At 37.9% G+C, this 20702-nt stretch overlaps 1 protein-coding gene across 1 annotated transcript; it reads right to left on the bottom strand.

Annotated features, from left to right (window-relative positions):
• Positions 1 to 12874: 12874 nt before the first annotated feature.
• LOC132428993 (stromelysin-1-like) lies at positions 12875 to 19626 on the bottom strand. Its single transcript, XM_060017199.1, has 10 exons — positions 19479 to 19626; positions 18464 to 18708; positions 18225 to 18373; positions 17975 to 18100; positions 17429 to 17593; positions 17098 to 17242; positions 16068 to 16201; positions 15393 to 15552; positions 14193 to 14296; positions 12875 to 13261 (listed from the first exon to the last, which is right to left on the bottom strand). Exons 1-10 carry the CDS (start codon positions 19587 to 19589, stop codon positions 13161 to 13163), a joined length of 1440 nt encoding a protein of 479 aa, XP_059873182.1. The 5' UTR covers positions 19590 to 19626; the 3' UTR covers positions 12875 to 13160.
• Positions 19627 to 20702: the final 1076 nt, after the last annotated feature.

Genomic DNA, 20702 nt, shown 5'->3' with positions numbered 1-20702 from the left:
AACCCATTTTCTGGATTCATAGTTAGTATTTTCTTGAAATAAAAAGTTAAACTTGTCATTAGAATATTAACCAAAATTCTGTACATGCATAAATATTTGAGGTACTTTCATTGATTGATACTCTAGGTAGCTTGATTGTAAATGTAGAATTATTAGATGTATACAGAAGCAATATAGAACCAAAACAGCATTCTGATTTTTGTATAAGGCAGATTTGGATTCAAAACTCGATCTTGCAGCATTTTAGACCTATAACCTTAGGCATGTTAACCTCCCTGATATTTCATTTTCTCACATATAAAGTGAAAATAATAATATTAAGATATGCCATGACTTTTTGGGGGATGATTAATTCCTCAAATGCAATATGCATCATGCCATCACATAATAGCTGCTCAATGAGTATTAATTCCTCTAGAGTGAAAAGACACCCCAAATCACTTACCTTAACCCCCTTACATTGGAGATGAGGAAATAGCATCCCTAAATTTTCATTTGTTTTCTTTCATTGGAAGCAAAACTATCAGAGCTATTGGAACTATGAGTCCTGACAAGAATGTATCAATATGCTAAATATTGATAGTAAATAATTATCTATAATATAAATTAAATACAATTCTTGAGGAAATTCTTATTGTGCCATGAGGTAAAGCAAGTCAATGGGAATTTAATTTTCAGTTAAATGCACAACATCAATCAACACAGTGAGTTGCCTCCTTTATTAATTTTGGAACCTTGCCCAAGAAGCAGCTGTGTTATAAGGTGCTCTATCATCATCATCACCTTCATTGTCACAAGCTAATCATTACTGTCAAGGTGGAAAATTTCTTAGTTGCATAAATCATGGCCAGGAAGCCAGGTATCATACATACTCACATTTAGTTTTATCTTAGGAAAGTGAAACACATTTCCTCTTAATCATGCTGAGGAACTTTTATTGATAAAGATACTTATATTAAGAATCAACTGTTATTCTGTGGTCTGACACTTACCAGGACCATACCCCAGGGTGGAATTTTCCCCAAAAGCAGCTTATTTTTTACTGACCAACAAGGATTGAATGGCTTAAATAGATCTTCAAGTACCTCTCTTTTGGTAAATCCTTGGAAGGCCAGGGTTTTTATCCCCCTATATTACTTGCCTCTCTCTGAAGCACTTTTAGTCTACTTCAAATATGCTTACGAAATTTCCTTTGTGTGTAGTAGGTAATGCTTGTTAGCTGAGTAAGTTGTTTAATTTATTGTTTATAGCCTGACTACTTCCAAAATAGATTTATTGCGGAATTATTCATTGACTGAATTAATTAATATGCTTTGGGGAGCATTTTCTCAGTTGTTACACTTATTAAATAACATTTAATGTTTTTTTGAAATTTAATGTTCTTAATTATATAATTAGCAAGTTGAATACTTAATATTCTTCTCTTTACAACTTAACTCATAAAAAAATATTTTCTTTTCTTTAACCCCCAAATATGGTGTGTTCTCTCATATCGTCACCCTTTCACATGATGTTCCCTTCCTCTCCACACTTGGCCTGATAGACTCCTGCTGGCTCTTCACATCCAGAAGGAAGCACTGCTTTTCAAGAGCAAGTCTGCTGGGAGAACGGAATGTTTGTTTTCATCAGGAACCATCTGATTGAAGAGACTGATAAACTGAATTAAAGGGAAGTTTATTTTAAGGACTCAGAGGGATCACATAGACTCTGATAACGAGAAGTAGTTTGAAGGGATGGGTTGGGCAGGTAGTTACATCCCTCCAACCCCTCCACTAGCTTTTCTCAACAGTCTCCATTCCCATTTCTCACCACTCAACCCTACCATTCCTGTTAGCACTCGGTAGGGCAGAGCATGGAAAGGGTACAGTTCAGCCAGGTGCGTGATTAATTTCTGGACACATTTTCATTATCTGAATATGAATACAGACTGTAAGAGCTTCTGCCAACTGTTATTTAGTTTTTTTCTTATTTTAAGGAAGGAAACCTGGACTGTAATATATCCTTTTCCTTGTAGACTTTAGATGACAAGAAGTAACCAACAACTTCAGACAGCTTTACTTTTCACCCTAAAAGACCCTAAACTTTGATCTCAGGGAAGCCCTGGCTTGAGTTTCAGGAGACAGTTTAACACAGATAGCAGTTGAACCAGCTGCTTCTTCTCCTTTGCTCATGGACTGACTGCTGGCTGCACCTTGACATGGCATTTTCCTCTGCCCTGCTGGGACCCCCACAGCAAATTCCACATGTTCTCTGAAGGTCTGTGGCTTGCCAAGCCACTCCCAACTTATGTCTAAGACAGGAATCATTTTGTTGGGAGGATAATTACAGTGGATTTATAATAAGGAACTTGGAGAATCTCATGGAATCCAATCTCAGGACAGCCTTCCTGAAAAATGGGACAATTACAGGCTCTGTCTCTGTCTGTCCCTCTCAGTCTCTCATGTTCTCAGCCTTAGCCTGAATGTTCACTGTTTTTTTCTCTTTCTGTAGACCAGCTTTGCTTCAAGGATAATGATCCCCCATAACATCATTCCATGAAGGCCTTTGACACACCATGATCCTGATTCTGATTCCAATCCTAGGAAATCTTAGAGATTCTGTCTACAACATGGTCTGACCATGTGTTCTGGGTCTGTTGTTTCTAACTCTGGGAGAGAGCACTAGATAGGCTCTATTTTATTCTTGTGCCCCTCTGTAATCCAATTAGATTTTTGCACAACTGTGGGACTGCATGGTTGCTTAGTCCAACCACATCTACTGGCAATCTGAGACATCCAGTAAATATCTGTTTAAGGAATGAATAAATCAATACATGAATAAGATGGAGATAAGTCAAACCACAGCAGCACCCATTTCGTTGTTTTTGCTTCTTAGGTAGGTCATCTGGTGCTTTCTTGGCCCCTAGTCCAGGAGTAATGAAAGCTCTCCTGCAGGTTCTCTGGACTCAGCCCTGGGACTCTGGATGAAAATTCTCTCCAGACACCTCTCTCCTCCTTGTTGGCTATCCACTTCCTATGTGACCAATCTAAATTACTTTCCTCATGTGATTCTGTATTTCTTCATCTTAATCCTTTCCCTTCTTCACTCACTTCTTCCTGATTTCCTCCCTTGACCTGCTAAAACACTCCTCCACCCAACATCTGTTCATCATGGGATATCTAGGAGGGTTTACAGATTCCTTCCATACTACCAGCATATCACATCCTCCTCTCTCTGTCAGACACACTTATATAAATATAATAATCCATATCCTGGACTCTCACAAATAGCAAAAAAAGGCAATCTATAATTGTAGATTATGATACACCTGGTACCCTACTTCATTTCATTAATGATTGTGGTGCTTCAAGTCAGCACTAAAGAAGAGTGATCGAATATATATTTATTGTGCATGTGTTCTTTAACTCAATATCTTTGTACCCCAGGGTTTGGTTTTTGGGCCACTTCTCTTCTATATTCTTACTCTGTTGTTAAGCTTATCCAGTTTCAAGACTTTGAAACCATCTACATGCTGATGACTCTCAAATTTACATTTCCAATCCAGATCTTTTCCTTAAACTCCAGACTTATATATCCAGCATCACTATATGGATGTAAGATAGACACCTCAATACACAACAAGCCCCGAACTGAAGTTCTGATCTCCCCACCAAAGCCTGCTCCACCCTCAGCCCTCACGTCTCAAGTCATGGAAACTCAGCAACTTCATCCTTCTACTTGCTCCATCCAAAAGACGTGAAATCATTCTAAATTCTGCTATTTTTTTCACACTTCACAGCCTCACACTTTCGCATCATTAAATCCTGCTGGTTTTATTTTCATATAAATTCAGAATAACTTCTCTCTCCTTCAACAACTACCACACTGTCTGGAGCCACCATCCTCTCTTGCCTGGAATACTGCAATTGTCTCCTAACAGGTCTCTGGGCTTCTACCTAGGCTCCCCTACAATCTAATCTAAGAGAGCATCCAGAGACTCTTCTGACCCATTTCCTCCAATGGCTCCTCCATTTCACTCAAGGTACAAACCAGTGTTTTACATTGGCCCATATAACCCCACATGATTTGCTCCTACATCAACCTGTACCTCTCTGACTTTATCTTCTAGTACTCTCACCCTCCTCCCACATACTTCACTGCTGTAAGTAGTCCTCTTGCTGTTCTTTGAATATGCTGAGCACAGGTCACCTCAGACTTCTTCACGCTAGCTGTTCTCTCTGTCTGGAGTGCTCTTCCCCCCGATTCACCTGGCCAGCTCTCTTGCCTCCTTCATCTTTGTTCAGATATCACGTTCTTAGTGAGGCTCACTTTAGTATTTTTACTGCAACCCATCACCACCCCCAGCCCTCTTCACTTGAAATCCCCTTACCTCACACTACTTTTTTTTTTCTTTTTTCCATAGCAGGAATCTCCTTCTAACATACAATGTAGTGTCTTTATAGTCTATAATTCTAGTTTCTTGTCTGTCTTTCTTGTGAATGTAAGTTCTAAGAAGGCAAACATCTTTGTCCATTTTGTTCACTGATTTATTGAAATTTACCCAAGCTTTTAGCAGTGTGCTTAGCATATAGTGAGTCCTTAGTAAATATTGACCAAAGAGTGAATGAATAAAGAAACAAATGAATGTCTCCTACCCTGTTTGTCCTTTATATTAATTTTCATATTGGTGGTATCATCCCAAATTGTGAGCTCCAAAAGGTAGGAAGCACTTCTGTCCTTTCTTTACAGAATTTTGACCTAGATTTCTGCCAACTGTAGTCTTGTGGTGTGACTCTCCTTGCAAGTTTTAACTTGCTCATGAGTATGTAATATGAATCTGATTAATCACAAGACTGACATGGACTAAGAGCATTGAGAAAGAGACTCTTTCACCTTCCACAGAGTCAAATGGTAACACATTAAGATTTTATGGGAAAAGAAATTCAAAACAAGTTAATGTACAGAAAAATTTAAAGATTAAATTGTCATTTTCAGGTGTAGAATGTGTCAGAGATATTGATTTGGTGTTCTTTAACAGATCTGTAAAATATTTTCGTGGCTTTAAAATATATTTGTGGTCACGTGTTGTCCCCCAAGAGTGTAGAAGCCCTCCACAATGTTCTTTTATGAATCACCCATGCCCTTTCCTCTGGTATCAGATTTTGTAGTGATTTTTTTAAATAGATTAATCCCAATTGACAAATCATGAAATATTCTTGAATTATGAAATGGCTACTTTATTTATTAATAACAAAACCATATTCCTATACACTTAGTTGCACATGAAATATTTTATTACATGACTTAGCATTCCTTATTTAAATGGAAAAATAATATAAAGCAGCACTTATAGGAACTACTCAATTTATGAACCTTTGACTTTCAAATGTCTGTATCATACAGCCATTCCTAGGTCACTCCAACCACGCTTTTTGACTCAACCAGCTACAAAGAGCCAATCCTTTACTCTATCTCTTTTCCAACTCTTGATTTATTACCTCTGTCAGTCTTTTCTTTGCTGTATCCCTTTTGCCTTTCATCACATTTATAGACCAATTCACGTCATGTAGGGATGCAGCAGAGTGGATCAAACATAAGCTTGGTGTCAGACAAGATGAATTAGATCTCTGGTTCGGCCACTTATTATCTGCATGACCTTGAGGATATGGCTTACCCTCTCTGAGCGGCAATCCTTATATTTGTAAAATTGGTTTAATAATCTCTACCTCACAAATAAGAATTAAGTGAGATGGTGTATGTAAAGTATTTGTTTCTGCATTAAAATCGGACTAGTAATATATGTCAGACATTTGGTTGAACTCGTTAATGTCTGAGGGCAGCTTTTTTTGCAGGATAATTAATACAGTTTTACTTATTATAATTAATGTTCAATTTATTAAAGACAAATCTTAAGTTTTCTTAAGACTTTAAATTTACCTTTCTAATCTTGTTTTTTAATCTAGTGAAAGTATATAAAAATAAGTACAATCACTTTCAATAGCTCTTAAATTAATATTTAATTGATTCATTTGGTTAAAATATTGAATTATCCTTAAACATTTAATACAATTTGTATTCATAATATTTTCAACACTTCAAATTACAGCTATGATTTTAATATAACTAATTCTTTCAAATAATCCAAATCTGGGCTTCCCTGGTGGCGCAGTGGTTGAGAGTCCGCCTGCCGATGCAGGGGACACGGGTTTGTGCCCCGGTCCGGGAAGATCCCACATGCCGTGGAGCGGCTGGGCCCGTGAGCCATGGCCGCTGAGCCTGTGCGTCCGGAGCCTGTGGTCCGCAACGGGAGAGGCCACAACAGTGAGAGGCCCGCATACCGCAAAAAAAAAAAAAAAAAAAAAAAAAAAAAAAAAAAAAATAATCCAAATCTATTGTGTAGACTTAAAATCAAACAAGCAAGTTATTTCTAAGCATTTAAGTAACTCATTAATATAATAAAGCAAAGAATTGAATGCCTTAAATAAAATTATCATACACTTTTCAAACACTTTAAAAACAGAAAAAACATATGCAAAACAGTAAGATGACTATCAAAGCATAACACTACATAAATAAAAGTCTCCATAAATACCCTCCTTCTAGAAGTGACTAGTTTGCTCCCTGACCAAAGAGAAGATAATTGCTATTTCAAGTCTACTACAGCCACTAAAATTAAACATACTGATTACCACCAGTGACTGTAAATCAATGACAGGGACATTTACACTGCAAGCTGAACACTTTCTTATAATTAAGCCCTGCCAACTTTTTCAGTTTTACAGAAAGTTACTTTCGCACGTTACTCCTGAAGGATTTGAGTAGATTCAGTACGGTTTTCCCATTATTTCTCTTCACAACGCGATCACAGCAAGTCTCCACATTGCTTGGTTTCTGGTGATGAGCTTCTCAAATGCTTCTGAGATAGTAACCTGCCTGTTCCTTCACTGGTGTAACTTCTGGTGTAACTGTAACTCCTTTATTTTTTACTTTCTCATCTGTGTTAAGTCTACCTTTCTGTTGGTTTATTGCCAAGTTCCAGCCCAATTCCCAGCTTCTGCTTTCCTTTCCCCTCCCACCAACCTACTGTCCCCAGATCACTTCCTATAAATGCATAAACATACTCCAAATTTCCAAGGCAAAAGGAATTGAGCCAGTTCTTGAACATCATTCTGGGATTCAGCATCACATCACTGTTAAGGCTGGACTCGTCCTTACATGAACCACAAATATGGTCTCTGGTTCTTGGCCACTGGTTGGAGTCAAGAAACACGAGTGAAAGGCTTGTCAGCACACAAATGCACTCGGGTCTTTTGGAAACAAGATTGCCTAGGGAAATTTACAGAGGAGAGTAGTAGAAGGTGTGAGGTTCCCCGCTGTCCATTATAATTTTGCACTGCACAGGGGAATTTAGAAAAGCCAGATGTCAGATGTGAAAAGAAGAACCCTGGCCCTTTGGGATTTTCAATTTCAGGATTGAGAAAGAATTAGCTCCTTTCCTTTGTGGTCACACAGTATGATATAGCAGAATATCTAGTTCAGAACAGGGTCAAAACTAAATAAGATTAAGGTCAACCAGACTGATTTATTCTCTTATCCTAGACTAAATACGACCATGATCTTTGAAACCAGGATGATATGAAATGAGATCCTGACTATGCTACTTACTATATGACCATGGTAAGGTTACTGAATCACTCTAAACTTATACTTCTGCACTATCAAGGCAAACCACCAACTCAATAGTCATTATGAGGATGAAATGAACAGTGCCCATCAAGTGCCTGTTGTCGAACCCAGGTTCGAGTACCCACGAACAATGAGGCCAAACAAACCGAAATATCCGAGTTTGGAGCCGAGAAAAGTTTATTAGTCGATGAGGCACCAATCCAGAAGATGGGAGACCTAGACTCCTCTCAAATCCATCTTGTTGACTAGCCAAGGTGTAAGATTTTTAAAGGCAAAAGGGGAGGGGTGGAAGGCTTTGTGATCCCAGCTTCCTGATAAGATCTCAGCTGCGAACTTTTAGGCACTGCCTCGTGACTTCATTTGTTGCTGGTGATCGTGATTATTCTTTATGTTCCTGCAAAACAAGCTCATAAATCATGATCTGGTGATCCTTTAACTTTCCTCTAGGAGAGAGCAAAAGCAATAGTTGAGACATTTTATCATTTATTTAGGGCCCACATGATGGTTCAGTTTCAGTTCTCAATTGATCCTCTGGGTCATCAATGTTGAAGTCCCCTTGAGGCCAGCTGGTTGAAGCCACAGGACATCTCAACAGTTTGGGGTCATAAATCAAGGCATTGGTTTAAGGTAACAATCACAGAAAAGTTTATGGTGGTCTTGCTTTTCCCTTGTTTCTGGTTCCCTCACTTCCCTGATTAGTAACTGCTTGAATCTGCTCTTTGGAACCCAGAGAAGGTCTAGGAGACTAAAGTCTTTTTCTACAAATAAGAAACAGGGGACACTGAAAGGCTTTTATACCCAGGAGGGCCCCACAAGGTCCTGCTTGATTTCACCTCTACTGCAGTGCCTAACCAAAAAACAGGTATTCAGTAAATAAAAAGTTGTTTAGTTTCTTTTCCCAATGAAATGAAGACATGCATAAGAACTATGAATAAGGTCTGGCAATACAAAAAAAATATGCTTTGCTTCCTTCCCAGCCCAACTTCTCCTAAGAGTTATCTGACCTATTATTTCCACTTTCTTACCTCCCAAATTCTCTCTGTGGTAGATGGATAGAGATTGCTGCCTCAGTATGTTTTCCTCCACCCCACTATGTAACAGCAACACAGTTGGGGTAAAAATTACCTGTCCTTGTTGCCACAGTGATTGTTCTAGGTGTTGACCACATGATTGAGATGATCCAAACAAGGGGGAGGCTCAGAAGTATGGGTTGATGGTTAGGGGTGGTGCTTTTTATAGGTGTGATGCCTGGAACTACCATAGGTCTTATGCTGCCATGAGGAAAGCCAGCCTGAAGGTAAAACTGACACAGAAGACATAGTCAAGACAAGAGTAGACTGGAGGAGCCAGAACCATGATCACACTGAAACTAAAACCTTCCTGACTGCTGTACTTTTAAGTATGTGAATCAATAAACTCCTTTATTTTCATTACTTAAAAAAAACTCGGGCTTCCCTGGTGGCGCAGTGGTTGAGAGTCCGCCTGCCGATGCAGGGGACGCGGGTTCGTGCCCCGGTCCAGGAAGATCCCACATGCCGCGGAGCGGCTGGGCCGGTGAGTCATGGCCGCTGAGCCTGCGCGTCCGGAGCCTGTGCTCCGCAGCGGGAGAGGCCACAACAGTGAGAGGCCCGAGTACCGCAAAAAAAAAAAAAAAAAAAACTCTTTCCAGGGCTTCCCTCGTGGCGCAGTGGTTGAGAGTCCGCCTGCCGATGCAGGGGACACGGGTTCGTGACCCGGTCCGGGAAGATCCCACATGCCACGGGGTGGCTGGGCCCGTGAGCCATGGCTGCTGAGCCTGCGCGTCCGGAGCCTGCGCTCCGCAATGGGAGAAGCCACAACAGAGAGAGGCACGCGTACCGAAAAAACAAAAAAAAACAAAACTCTTTCCAGCTTTATGGAGATATAATTGACAAATAAAAATTATGCATATTTAAGGTGTACAACATGGTGTTTTGCTATACCTATACATTATGAAATGATTACCATAATCAAACTAATTAACACATCCATCACCTCACATAATTTTTTTTTTTTTTTTTTTTTTTTTTTTTTTTTTAGGTGTTGAGAACACAAGATCTACTCTCAGCATATTTCAGGTATACAGTACAGTATTACTAACTCTGGTCACCGTCCTTTATGTGAGATCTCCAGAACTTACTTCCCTATACAACTGAAAATTTGTAAGCTTTGACCAAAAACTCCCTATTTCCTCTACCCACCTAGCCCCTATCACCATTCCACTCTTTGATTTTATGAATTTGTCTTTTTTTTTTTAATTTCATGTATCAGTGAAATTATGCAGTTTTAACCTTTCTGTGTCTGGCTTATTGCACTTAGCATAATGGCCTCAAGTTTCATCCATGTTGTTGCAAATGGTAGGATTTTCCTTTTTTTTTTTTTTCACTAGGGCTAATAATGATCCATTTATATACATGCCCCATTTCTTTATCCATTCATCCATCAACAGACACTTACGTTGTTTCCATGTCCTGGTTATTGTAATGTTGTAGTGAAGATGGGAATGCAGCTATCTCTTCAAGAATCTGATTTCATTCCTCTGGATATACACCCAGAAGTTGTATTGTTGGATCATATGGTAGTTCTATTTTTAACTTTTTGAGGAATTGCTGTACTGTTCTCCATAGTGGCTGCACCAATTTACACTCCTACCAACAGTGCACCAGGATTCCCTTTTATACACATCCTCACCAACACTTATCTTTTGTCTTTTTGATAAACTCTTTTATTTTTAAGCCAGTTGGAACTTTTTGCTACCTGTAGCCAAAAGTATCCTGGCATCAACATTTCAATTCACTTCAATCAGAATTCAACTCCACCACTCCACCAATACTGCTGTTGTAAATAGCATCCAATGGCCCACACACTGGAGAATCCAAACGAGTTTCCCTGCTCCTCCATCTCTGCTCAGACTTAGAAATTTAAGCTTCGACAGATATGCAAGTGTGTTTAAGGATATTCATTGTATCATTGGGAATAACAATAAAATATTTTAAGTAACCTACTGAATACTGAAAATAATACTGATACAATTTTTTTTGACTTACTTTTCATTATTTTTATTTCAAGTATATTATATATTTTTCAAGTATATATTTTTCAAGTATATGTTTTAAATATTATTAAATTATTTTAATATATTTTTATTTTAAATATATTTAATTTATTATTTTAATTTTTAAATTTTATTTCTTTGATGTATACATTTATTTAATCACTAATTTAGTGACCAATAGGAGACTGAATAAATAAATTATATATTTATTTCATAGAATGGAGCCAGTGAAAGAGTGAAGCAAATTCCACATGTACTAATGTGGAATTGTTGCCAAACTATAGTAAGTGAAAATAGCAAAGAGCAGAGCAGTGTAAATTTACATGCTACCATTTTAACTTAAAAAGATAATATAATATTACTGTTTGTATATGTATAAAATAGCTCTGAAAGGATTCCTAGAAATCTACTTGGCTGCTCTGAGGAAAGGAATTAAATAGTGATGAAATGGGTGTGAGGAAAATTAACTTTTTATACAAAATGTTTTTTACTTTTTGAATTTGTGCTGTGGCTACATAGTACCTATCAAAAAAAAATAAACCAAATAATTTAGTTAATTTTTAAAATAAAGAAATGTTCAATCCCCTGCAAAATATTGTTATTTATTAGATTCCATCTTAAAATCTCTCATATAGTGTGTCTTATACTCATGGTTTTAAGAACAATCTAAATGCCGAAAAATCCCATATGTTTATATCTTCTCTCTCTTTTAAAAATATTGAGATATAATTGACATATAGCATTGTATTATTTTTGGGTGTACAGCATAATGATTTGCTATATGTATACACTGCAAAATAATTATCACAATAAGTTTAATTAACATCCATCACCAAACATAATTACTATATCTTCTCTTTTGAGTTCTAGACTAACTTACCTCATGGTCTTACTTGGAAATCTCTCAGACATTTCAAAAATTGGCAAAACTGAGCAATTCATCCTAACTCTTGCCCTTTCCTCACAAACCTGCTTCTCTTCAGGTCTTCCCCCATCAACCCTTATGCTCAAGGAAGCTATCTGGGAATTATTCTGGCAACTTTTCCTCTCTTAAACTCCATATCTAAGCCATCATAGAGTTCTGTTGTCAATCATTATATATATATATATATATATATATATATATATATATATATATATATAAAATGTATTCCTGTCTCTGACTCTCCACTGTGACCACTTTAGTCCAAACCATCATCTTCTCACCTAGTTTTCATGTCTTCCTTCAAAACCTTCTCCAATGCCATTCCCCCAAAACTTCTTCTAAAACCACCTAGATCAAAGTAGATCCTCCTATTATTCTATCAAATAAGCCTAATTTTTTTCCTTTATAACTCTTACTAAAATTACACTTACATGTTCATGTTTGTCACTATTTGCTTATATTCTTTCTTGCTGGATTATAACCTCAGTGAGGCAGGGACTGTGTCCATTTTCTCAGGCTCCTATGCCCACAACCTAGCACAATGCTTGACACATGGAATATGATTAAAAGATTATTCTCAAATGAATTAATAATTTACAGCATGAATGAGCTCTTATTGTGTAGCAGATACCATGTTACATTTATTACTTAGGAGTGACAAACCAATTTTAGGATATGCAGTTGTCCATGGGCTTGTGGGCATGGACAGATACAAAATGAGTACAGGAGGATATTTTCATGTGTGAATAGGGGGAATATGAGCACATTTGTTTGCTAGGGCAGGGAAAGGGACTCCATTTATAGAATATATAAGTAAAAGCAAGAGATGAACAACAGGTTTATTTCCCCACCTGAATAATGAAGTGTGTGAACTAGGTGATTTGCTATAATTATAGGATTCTGCTTCACAACTTTTTTCAGAGACTGCCCTATAAGGTGACAACTTCCCTAGATCTTTCTCCTTAGGTATGTCAGGAACACATATGATGCCTGGTTGGCGGAAATAGCATCTCTTTTGTAGGGTACCTGGGGAGGGCAAGTGGCAGATTGTTTCCATTTCTGGATGAGCCCATTGTGAGGCTCCAGCTGTGGAGATCCTAATCCTGCCACCTCTACTGTTTCCTGCTCAGTCCACAATGCGCCCAAGATTGTGAGGACAACTAGTCCTTGAAACAAACAGAACAATAAAATAAAATAACTGACAACTCCTCTTTATTAAATAATAAGAAAATATTCTATATAAAGTCACTTGTCTGTTGCACAAGTGCTTCTTCCTTCCCCGTGGGAGGCTACCCCATGTGAGCAAAGTGCAAACACACAGCCCATTTGAATGCCCTATAATTTGTGAAGCTAATGGGCAAGACACACCAGCTCACACTCTCATTCTCAGTCACTGCACACACAGGAGAAAATGAACCATTTCAATTCACAGAGACTTAGGTGAAGAGTTATCAGCTTCATTTAGAATTCCCATGTTATGCCTTCTAAGCATCTCTCCTAACAATTCAACCAGCTGTTACTCTTCAAAACATGTGTCACTTTCTTTGCATTTGGGTCAAACTCCAACTGCAAAGATCCATTGAAGAAATAGTAAAACCCTGCAAATACAGACGGGGGAAATAGTGAGATATTTTTTCCAATAAATAAATTTGGCAAAGTACAAAACTCATAATAATAGATACCTAAAAGCAGAAAGTGTTTATAGAATTATACTACTTGGCAGGGACTATGTTAAACATTTTACATGATGTTTTTTCATTTATTTCTGCAACAATACTAAGAGGCATGTATATCTAACTCCATTTTACAGATGAGGAAGTTGAGGTTCAGACAAATTTAGATGCTTGTCCAAGGTCATTCAACAAGGAAAGAATGGAGATGGCACTCAACTTCAGCTCTGTCTGACAGCAAAATCATGCTCTGAGTTATTAGGTTATTCTGCTTGCAGTCAGATAAAATTCTCTGAATCTTTGGAAACTGTGGTATCTTTAAGCTTTTCTTTCCCAATACTCCTCCTCCCTTTTCCTCATGAGGCAGCCTGAGGGGCATTTCTGGCCTCAGAGAGGCACAGGGACTCTTTCAGAGCCTGATGATCCTTTATGGCTCTGCCATCATGGTGCTTAGATTACCTTTCAATAAAGATCATCTATCCCTCCACCCATCTATCCCTGAGGAGGAAAAAAATCTTTTTTTAGACTTTGGGCTCATGGAAATTTAAATATTGGCAACTGACTGACTACTCAGGAAAGACAGAGAAAATCTCCCTGGGAATTAGTAGCAGCAGCGGGATAGAGAAAGCCAGCTGGTCAGTGGTAAACTTGGCCATACCACTTGAGGTAATTTTTATATAGCTTATTATATGAGGTAGTCATATAATTGATATGAAATTCATAAGTTGAAATTTAGGGTTGAGAGGAGGATCCTGGTTAAAGAAAACTGTTATGAAATATTATTTCAATTTTCCTCTTCCCTTTGATACTATAGACTGTTTCAAGTGCCCCACTGCCAACAAAATAAGTGTCCTCTTACCAAATGCTTCAAAAACAGCATCCACCTCTAGGTAAACCCCTGGGAAGTCTTCCACTATTTGCTTGGGAAAGCCTGGCTCCATGGATTGTCTCTTCTCATCAAATCTGCACCGAGTAAAAGAAACAAAGCTCAGCATTGCATGGAGGTCATGTTACCAAAATTCGTAAATCATGTTAGGTTTAATGTGGAATTCTAACAAACTTGTCAGACACTAAATGTCAGACATGTTTAGTGCTACAGAAATGTGTGACTTTAATGGTACTGCAAACTTAGCTTTTAAAATCTCTACCAGAAACAGAGGTAACATCCTGATCTAGCAGATGCTGTTTGTTACCATATTTCTTAGGTCTGGACAGAAAGAATCTTAATCATCCTTCTATCACAAAGATATGAACATAAAGTGAATTCAATCATTCATCTAAAATACAAATTTGAAGTTCTCTATCATACTTTGTACATATATGTTGTCCCTACCCTGCACATCTGGATTTCCTATGGCAGTCTCCTATGAAAAGGGATTGGAACAAGAAGCAAAGCACAGTAAGTGCATCTTTGATCGTTGGCTGGACCTTGGTTGGTCCACCCAGATCTCAGAGTCTGGGCAGATAGCTCAAGAATTAGCCCCTCTGAGAGCCCTATACAGCTAGACTGTTACTGCCTGTCATCCTCTTAGGCAGAGGTAATGAATGGGTTAGGCTAAGGGAAGCCCTTGAGAATCACATAGTACAGTTGGGAAATCAAGACAAACACTAACAATGAGTGGACTATAAGACAAAGGGAAAGGAATGATTTCCCCGTGGCCTGGATTTGCAGGGCTTCTTTCAAAAAAGAAAAGCCCAGTTGGGTTTGGAATGCAGCAGGGAAAGCTTCATGGAAGTAGTTGGACTTGAGCCAGGACTTGGAGGATGGGCAGGGTTTGTGTAGGTGGAGGAGAAAGGAGCACACTCCAGGCGGATGGGGCTACAGCACAAAGGGAAGCTCCAGCTTATTGTACATGGGACTCAAAACAGGAGAGCTTAAGAAATGCCTGTTATCAGGCACTGCTATATTTGAAAGTAAGCACTTCCCCACAGTTGTCTAAAGCCCCACCACTCCTACTGTGAGGGACTCAGGTCTAAGAGTAAGGCGGGGGATTTCCTTAGAGAAAGAAAATAATTTCCCTAATTAGGATCATACAAAGTCATTCCAATCAAATTTTACCTCCAGTATTTGTCCTCTACAAAGAAGTATGTTTTCTTCCTTTCCTCATCAGAAAAGGCTGCATCTACTTTCCTTATTGTTGAAGGAAAACCCAGGGTATGGATGTCTCTTGGGTAACCTGCTGACACCTCGTTTCCTCTGATGGCCCAGAACTGATTTCCTGTGATTTTTTTTAAAAAAAAAATCACAATCACATTGAATCTATAACAGATATCTTTGGTTTTAGAAATACTTCTTAGCACCTTTGATTTTCATAGTATAAAGGAAGCCAGGGGGCTACCCTGGTGGCGCAGTGGTTGAGAGTCCGCCTGCCAATACAGGGGACACGGGTTCGTGCCCCGGTCCGGGAAGATCCCACATGCCGCGGAGCGGCAAGGCCTGTGAGCCATGGCCACTGAGCCTGCGCGTCCGGAGCCTGTGTTCCGCAAAGGGAGAGGCCGCAACAGTGAGAGGCCCGTGTACCGTAAAAAAAGAAAAAAAAAAGGAAGCCAGAATTTTAGATTTAGTCACCAGCTCAAAATAGACATTAAACAAAAATTTGCAGCTTGAATGAATGAACACAGACCAAATGAGGGAATTTACAACTCTGGGCAATTTCCCAGTTAAAGTCTTAATCAATTTTCCAGTGAGAGGCTTTATTTCAGCAAGTTAAAGAAATTATTATATAACAATTACCTTTAAAAATGAAAACGCTGTCTTTGCTAATAACTTCATATGCAGCATCTATGCCTGAAGGAAGAGATGGCCAAAACGAAGAGATCAAATGAAATTCAGGTTCAAATGTCCTGAAGGATTTGCGCCAAAAATGTCTGAAAAACATGTAAAAAGAAATGAAAATTGAAAGAAGTCTTTCACCTTTCAGCATATTTTCTTCATTGTCCTGTCTCACCCATCTTCCCCCATTCCCACATCCTGTAGGCTCAATGACAGACAGAAATCAGGCATGTTGTCACTGGGGAAAAATCTTTCCTTTTTTTCCAGAAGATTGCACTGGACCTGTTGCCATAGGATTCCAGAGTAATGTCTTCTGTGAAAGGAAAGTTATCTTACAATGCAAATTAATCAGCTGACTGTAACCTTTAAATACCTACAATTCATGCAAAACAGTATATATATATTATACCATCGTTTATATTTTCAAAAAGATAGGCAGATGTGTGTGTATGTATACATGCATGTAAGTATATTTTTATATATACACAGAACAATTCTGGAAGGATATTTAAGAGTTCATCACTATGGATGAAGATAGGGAGAAGTGAGGAACTAAGAGTCAATGATGTGGTGATGACTTTCTTTTAACTTTCTTTCCACTTGTGCAGTTTTATCATGTGCATATTTATCCAGCAGTGAGTAAATTAATTGATTAAATGTAATGGTATCCTGGTATCATTTTTAAAGGAAGTAAAGATAAAATTCTGATTCTAAAGTTCTAATTGTGACTTTTGAAAAGCAACTGTAACTTATAACATTTGGGAATGACAATTACAGGATTAAAATCAAATCATCTTAAGTCTTTGAAAATGAACTTGACAATTTTAGGAAAATATGGAAAGTGAAGCATCAGAAAGATTCCAAGTTCAGAGCAAAATTTTTTGTTTTAAATATTTAAAAATCCTTATCAAGTTTCTGTTTGTTTTCCTCTCTAAGCATTGTATAGATACATAAAAAGAATAGATAGGAAAATATAGTTTTCTGGTCTGACCTGTCTTTAAAGAACAGAGTTTCTCCCCTCAGAGTGCTGACTGCATCAAAGGACAAAGCAGGATCACATTTGGCTGGTGTGCCAGGTTCTGGAGGCACAGATTCTGTGGGCACCACAGGGTCATCTGGAGAAGCTGTGGGAGGTCCTAAAGGGAACAGATATGAGGATGCAAACATTAGAAGAAATGTGAGTCTTCTGTCAATTTATATCCTTTCCAAACATTCTCAAAGTGCTTTGAGTTAAATTACAAATGCTTTATGCAGCATTTTGAAGCTTTCCTGAAGACCATCATTGCAAAGTTACAATACCTAATTTTTCCAGCATCACTCACCATACAGGGACTGAATGCCATTCACATCATCTTGAGAAAGGTGGAACCGAGCCAGGTCTGTGAATGTGTTGTAGACTGGATACATCAAAGCTTCCCTGTTGGTCGAGTGTTGGAGACCCAGGGAATGGCCAAGTTCATGGGCAGCAACGAGGAATAAATTGATCCCTATTTAAGAAATCATAAGTAATAGTTATTCATTCCTTAAATACATGTACATTACACAGATCAGCTGTGTATTATATTTGTTTACTTCCTGGAAGCACACAGTGCTTCACCCCCTCTTTTTTTTGTTTTGGTTAATTGATCAATTGACTGAGTACACTTAATGGAAAGCCAAGTGTTTTTCAAGGCTCATTCTTGAAATCAATCTCTGGGACAAAGTACCAGCCGTATCCAATTACTCCCATCTCCAGCCTGATTCTGCTGATTCTTGACCCATTGGGAAATCCATAACACCCCATTTCTTCAGTATTCTTAGCTATTAAGAGTTCTCCAAGTTAAAACAAAAATCCACACTGAAATCATTCTGAGAGATGTATAACTAACCTGATGTATCCTTTGTCCATTTTTCATCATCATCAAAGTGAACATCTCCATCAATCCCTGACCCAGGTGCATAGGCGTGAGCCAAAACATTTCCAGGTCCATCAAAAGGGCTAAAGTCTCCATGTTCTAAGAGAGAAAAAAAAAATTATTGGCAAGATTAGTAATTAGGATCTCTCTGGGATCTTTTCTAATGAAACAACAACAGATAAAATTTCATGGGTTTTTTTTTTTTCTTGTTTCTGTTTTTTACCTCGAACTGCAAAAATGATCATTATGTCTGCCTCTCCTTCATTGATCCTGGAGAATGTTAATGGAGTCACCTTCTCCCAGACTGTCAGAGCTTTCTCAATGGCAGAATCAACAGCATCTCTTGGCAAATCCAGTGTATAATTCACAATCCTGTATGAAAAAAAATTGAAGATACTATTTCTCCTGTGATAGTGATTTATAAATCTCAGTATTATGTCAAAATCTCTTTGGACCCATTACCTGTATGTGAGGTGAGTTTTCCTCCACTTGGGCATGCCAGGAAAGGTGCTGAAGTGACCAACGTCAGGAATCCCACATCTGGGCTTGCGTATCACCTCCAGAGTGTCAGAGTCCAGCTTCCCTGTCACCTCCAACCCCAGGAACCTCTGCATTTCTTGTATTTTTTTAACAACAGGACCACTGTCCTTTCTTCTAACAAACTGTTTCACATCCTTTTCAAGGTTGTAGTAGTTTTCGAGGTATTGCTAGCAGAAACATAAGTATAGTTTTTAGGTCATTCTTATGATTTTTAGTGGTTTATGGTAAACTTGTACAGTTGCTCACTTAATCTATGAAATATTCCACTAGTTTATTGAAATCAAAGTAAGTGTCATATTTGTTTAATTCTTCAATTGCAGACTGCTCCTCACTTTCGTTTTATCTTTGTAACAGAATATCTTTGCAGCTTATTTTACTACCAAAGCAATGAAAATTGCAATGAACTGGGAAACCAAGATAATTATCCAGGGAACTTAATGGAGAAAAACAAAACAAACTTCCTTGTGCGTAATTGTATATTTCAGCTACATTTATTCAATTTTCCACTTTATGCTTCTCACAAGGACCTGGCTTAAGAAAAAAAACTTAGACAAATCTCTATGTCTAAACATGACACCAGTAATAAAAATATCCACCTAACTTTATATTGGATTAAAATACCTACAGAAGTCCCAAAGCAAGATATATTTCATATACTCTCCACTTGTTAATCATGTGTCTTAAGCAGTGCTGCTAGTAAGGTGGCTTTGATCTTAGGAAATTACCTAATATCTCTGGCTTTTGTTTCTCTGGCATAAAAAGAGGAGTCCAAATAGATGATACTGAGACCCTCACCACGTACAACACTCTATAACTCTCTGCCTTTGAACTTCCTATACATTAAGTTCAAACAATTCTGTGAGTTTTATAAATAGAAAGCAGAGAGGGTTTCCACTTTGCCCTGTCAGGGAGCATGAGGGCTGGCTCCCTTAATTACCTGAACAAGGTTCATGCTGTCATCCTCGTCCTTTGCAGCTCTGTCCAATGGATAGGCTGAGCAAACTGCCACAGATAGCAACAGCAGAACTGGAAGATTCCTCATTTCCATTGACTTTTCACAGCTCTCTGTTGTCTTAATGCCTTGCTCTCCGTGTATCTTCTTCTAGATTAACGGTCTGGAGTCCGACTTTTATAGGGTGACAATGTTTGTTTAGATCACCCACACACAGCTTGACTCATGATTGTTTTCCTATGAATGGCAGCAGGCCCATTTCCAAAAATTCCAAATCCAAAATAGGATGATACAACCTACTTTACTAATTTCTCTCAACCTTTCCAATTTTGCAAGTCAAAAGAGTGATTAATCTCCAGGAAACTCTTCCTGTCTTGGTAAGAAGAAAACTGGGGCATTTTTTTTATTCTGGAAAAAAAAAAGTGACTGGAATTTACTAGGTAGTTTATGTTTGTGGATTTGAGAAGTAGGCTGACATGGTAAAAAAGTCAGAATTCTGTAGAACTTTTAAATGTAATTTTATTTTAAGAAGAACACACTTAAAATCAAATGTAATAAGATATAAGTAAATGCAAATCTGTACATAAATAGCTACAGTCTATACTATTAAATTCTGTAAAAACAGAAAAAATACTATCTAGAATAAAATTGAAAGGGAAATTCACTTTTTGAACCTTGATTTGAAATACCTACTGTCACATTCTGCTTGGACTTGTTAGTCCTTGAGGAGGAGATGATCATGGGAAGGATGCTCATTCCTCAAGATTTTGAGGAAGAAGGACACATATCCATTTTCTTTTGGTTGGTCTTAATTCTGTACCCAATTTATTAATGGGTGATGGACCTGTAATAGCTACTCCACAAATACTCAAAGAATTGATATGAATTACTTTGTTCATTAGACTGAAATTCTCCTCTGTCTTATCTTCTATTCTTTTCTTATTTTCTTTCAATCTCTTTTCTTCCTCCCTAAATTCAAATTTGTAGATATTTTAAAGTTAAAAACAAGCCATCCTAAATTCTTGTCCCTTGCTTACCATTTTTCTCTTCTCTTCTCCTCCTTTTTTTCCTTTTTCTTTTCCTTCCCTTCCCTTTCCTAACTTTTCTTTCTTTTTCTTTGTCAACTGGAGTGCTGCTCACATCACTTGTGTGAAATAAATGCTTGTAAGGAAGATCCTAAACCTTCCCAGAAGAAGAAACTTTGTTAAA

This window comes from Delphinus delphis, chromosome 8, assembly GCF_949987515.2.
Source record: "Delphinus delphis chromosome 8, mDelDel1.2, whole genome shotgun sequence".
Lineage (NCBI taxonomy): Eukaryota > Metazoa > Chordata > Mammalia > Artiodactyla > Delphinidae > Delphinus > Delphinus delphis.
This window is presented reverse-complemented; position numbering and strand designations above follow the sequence as displayed.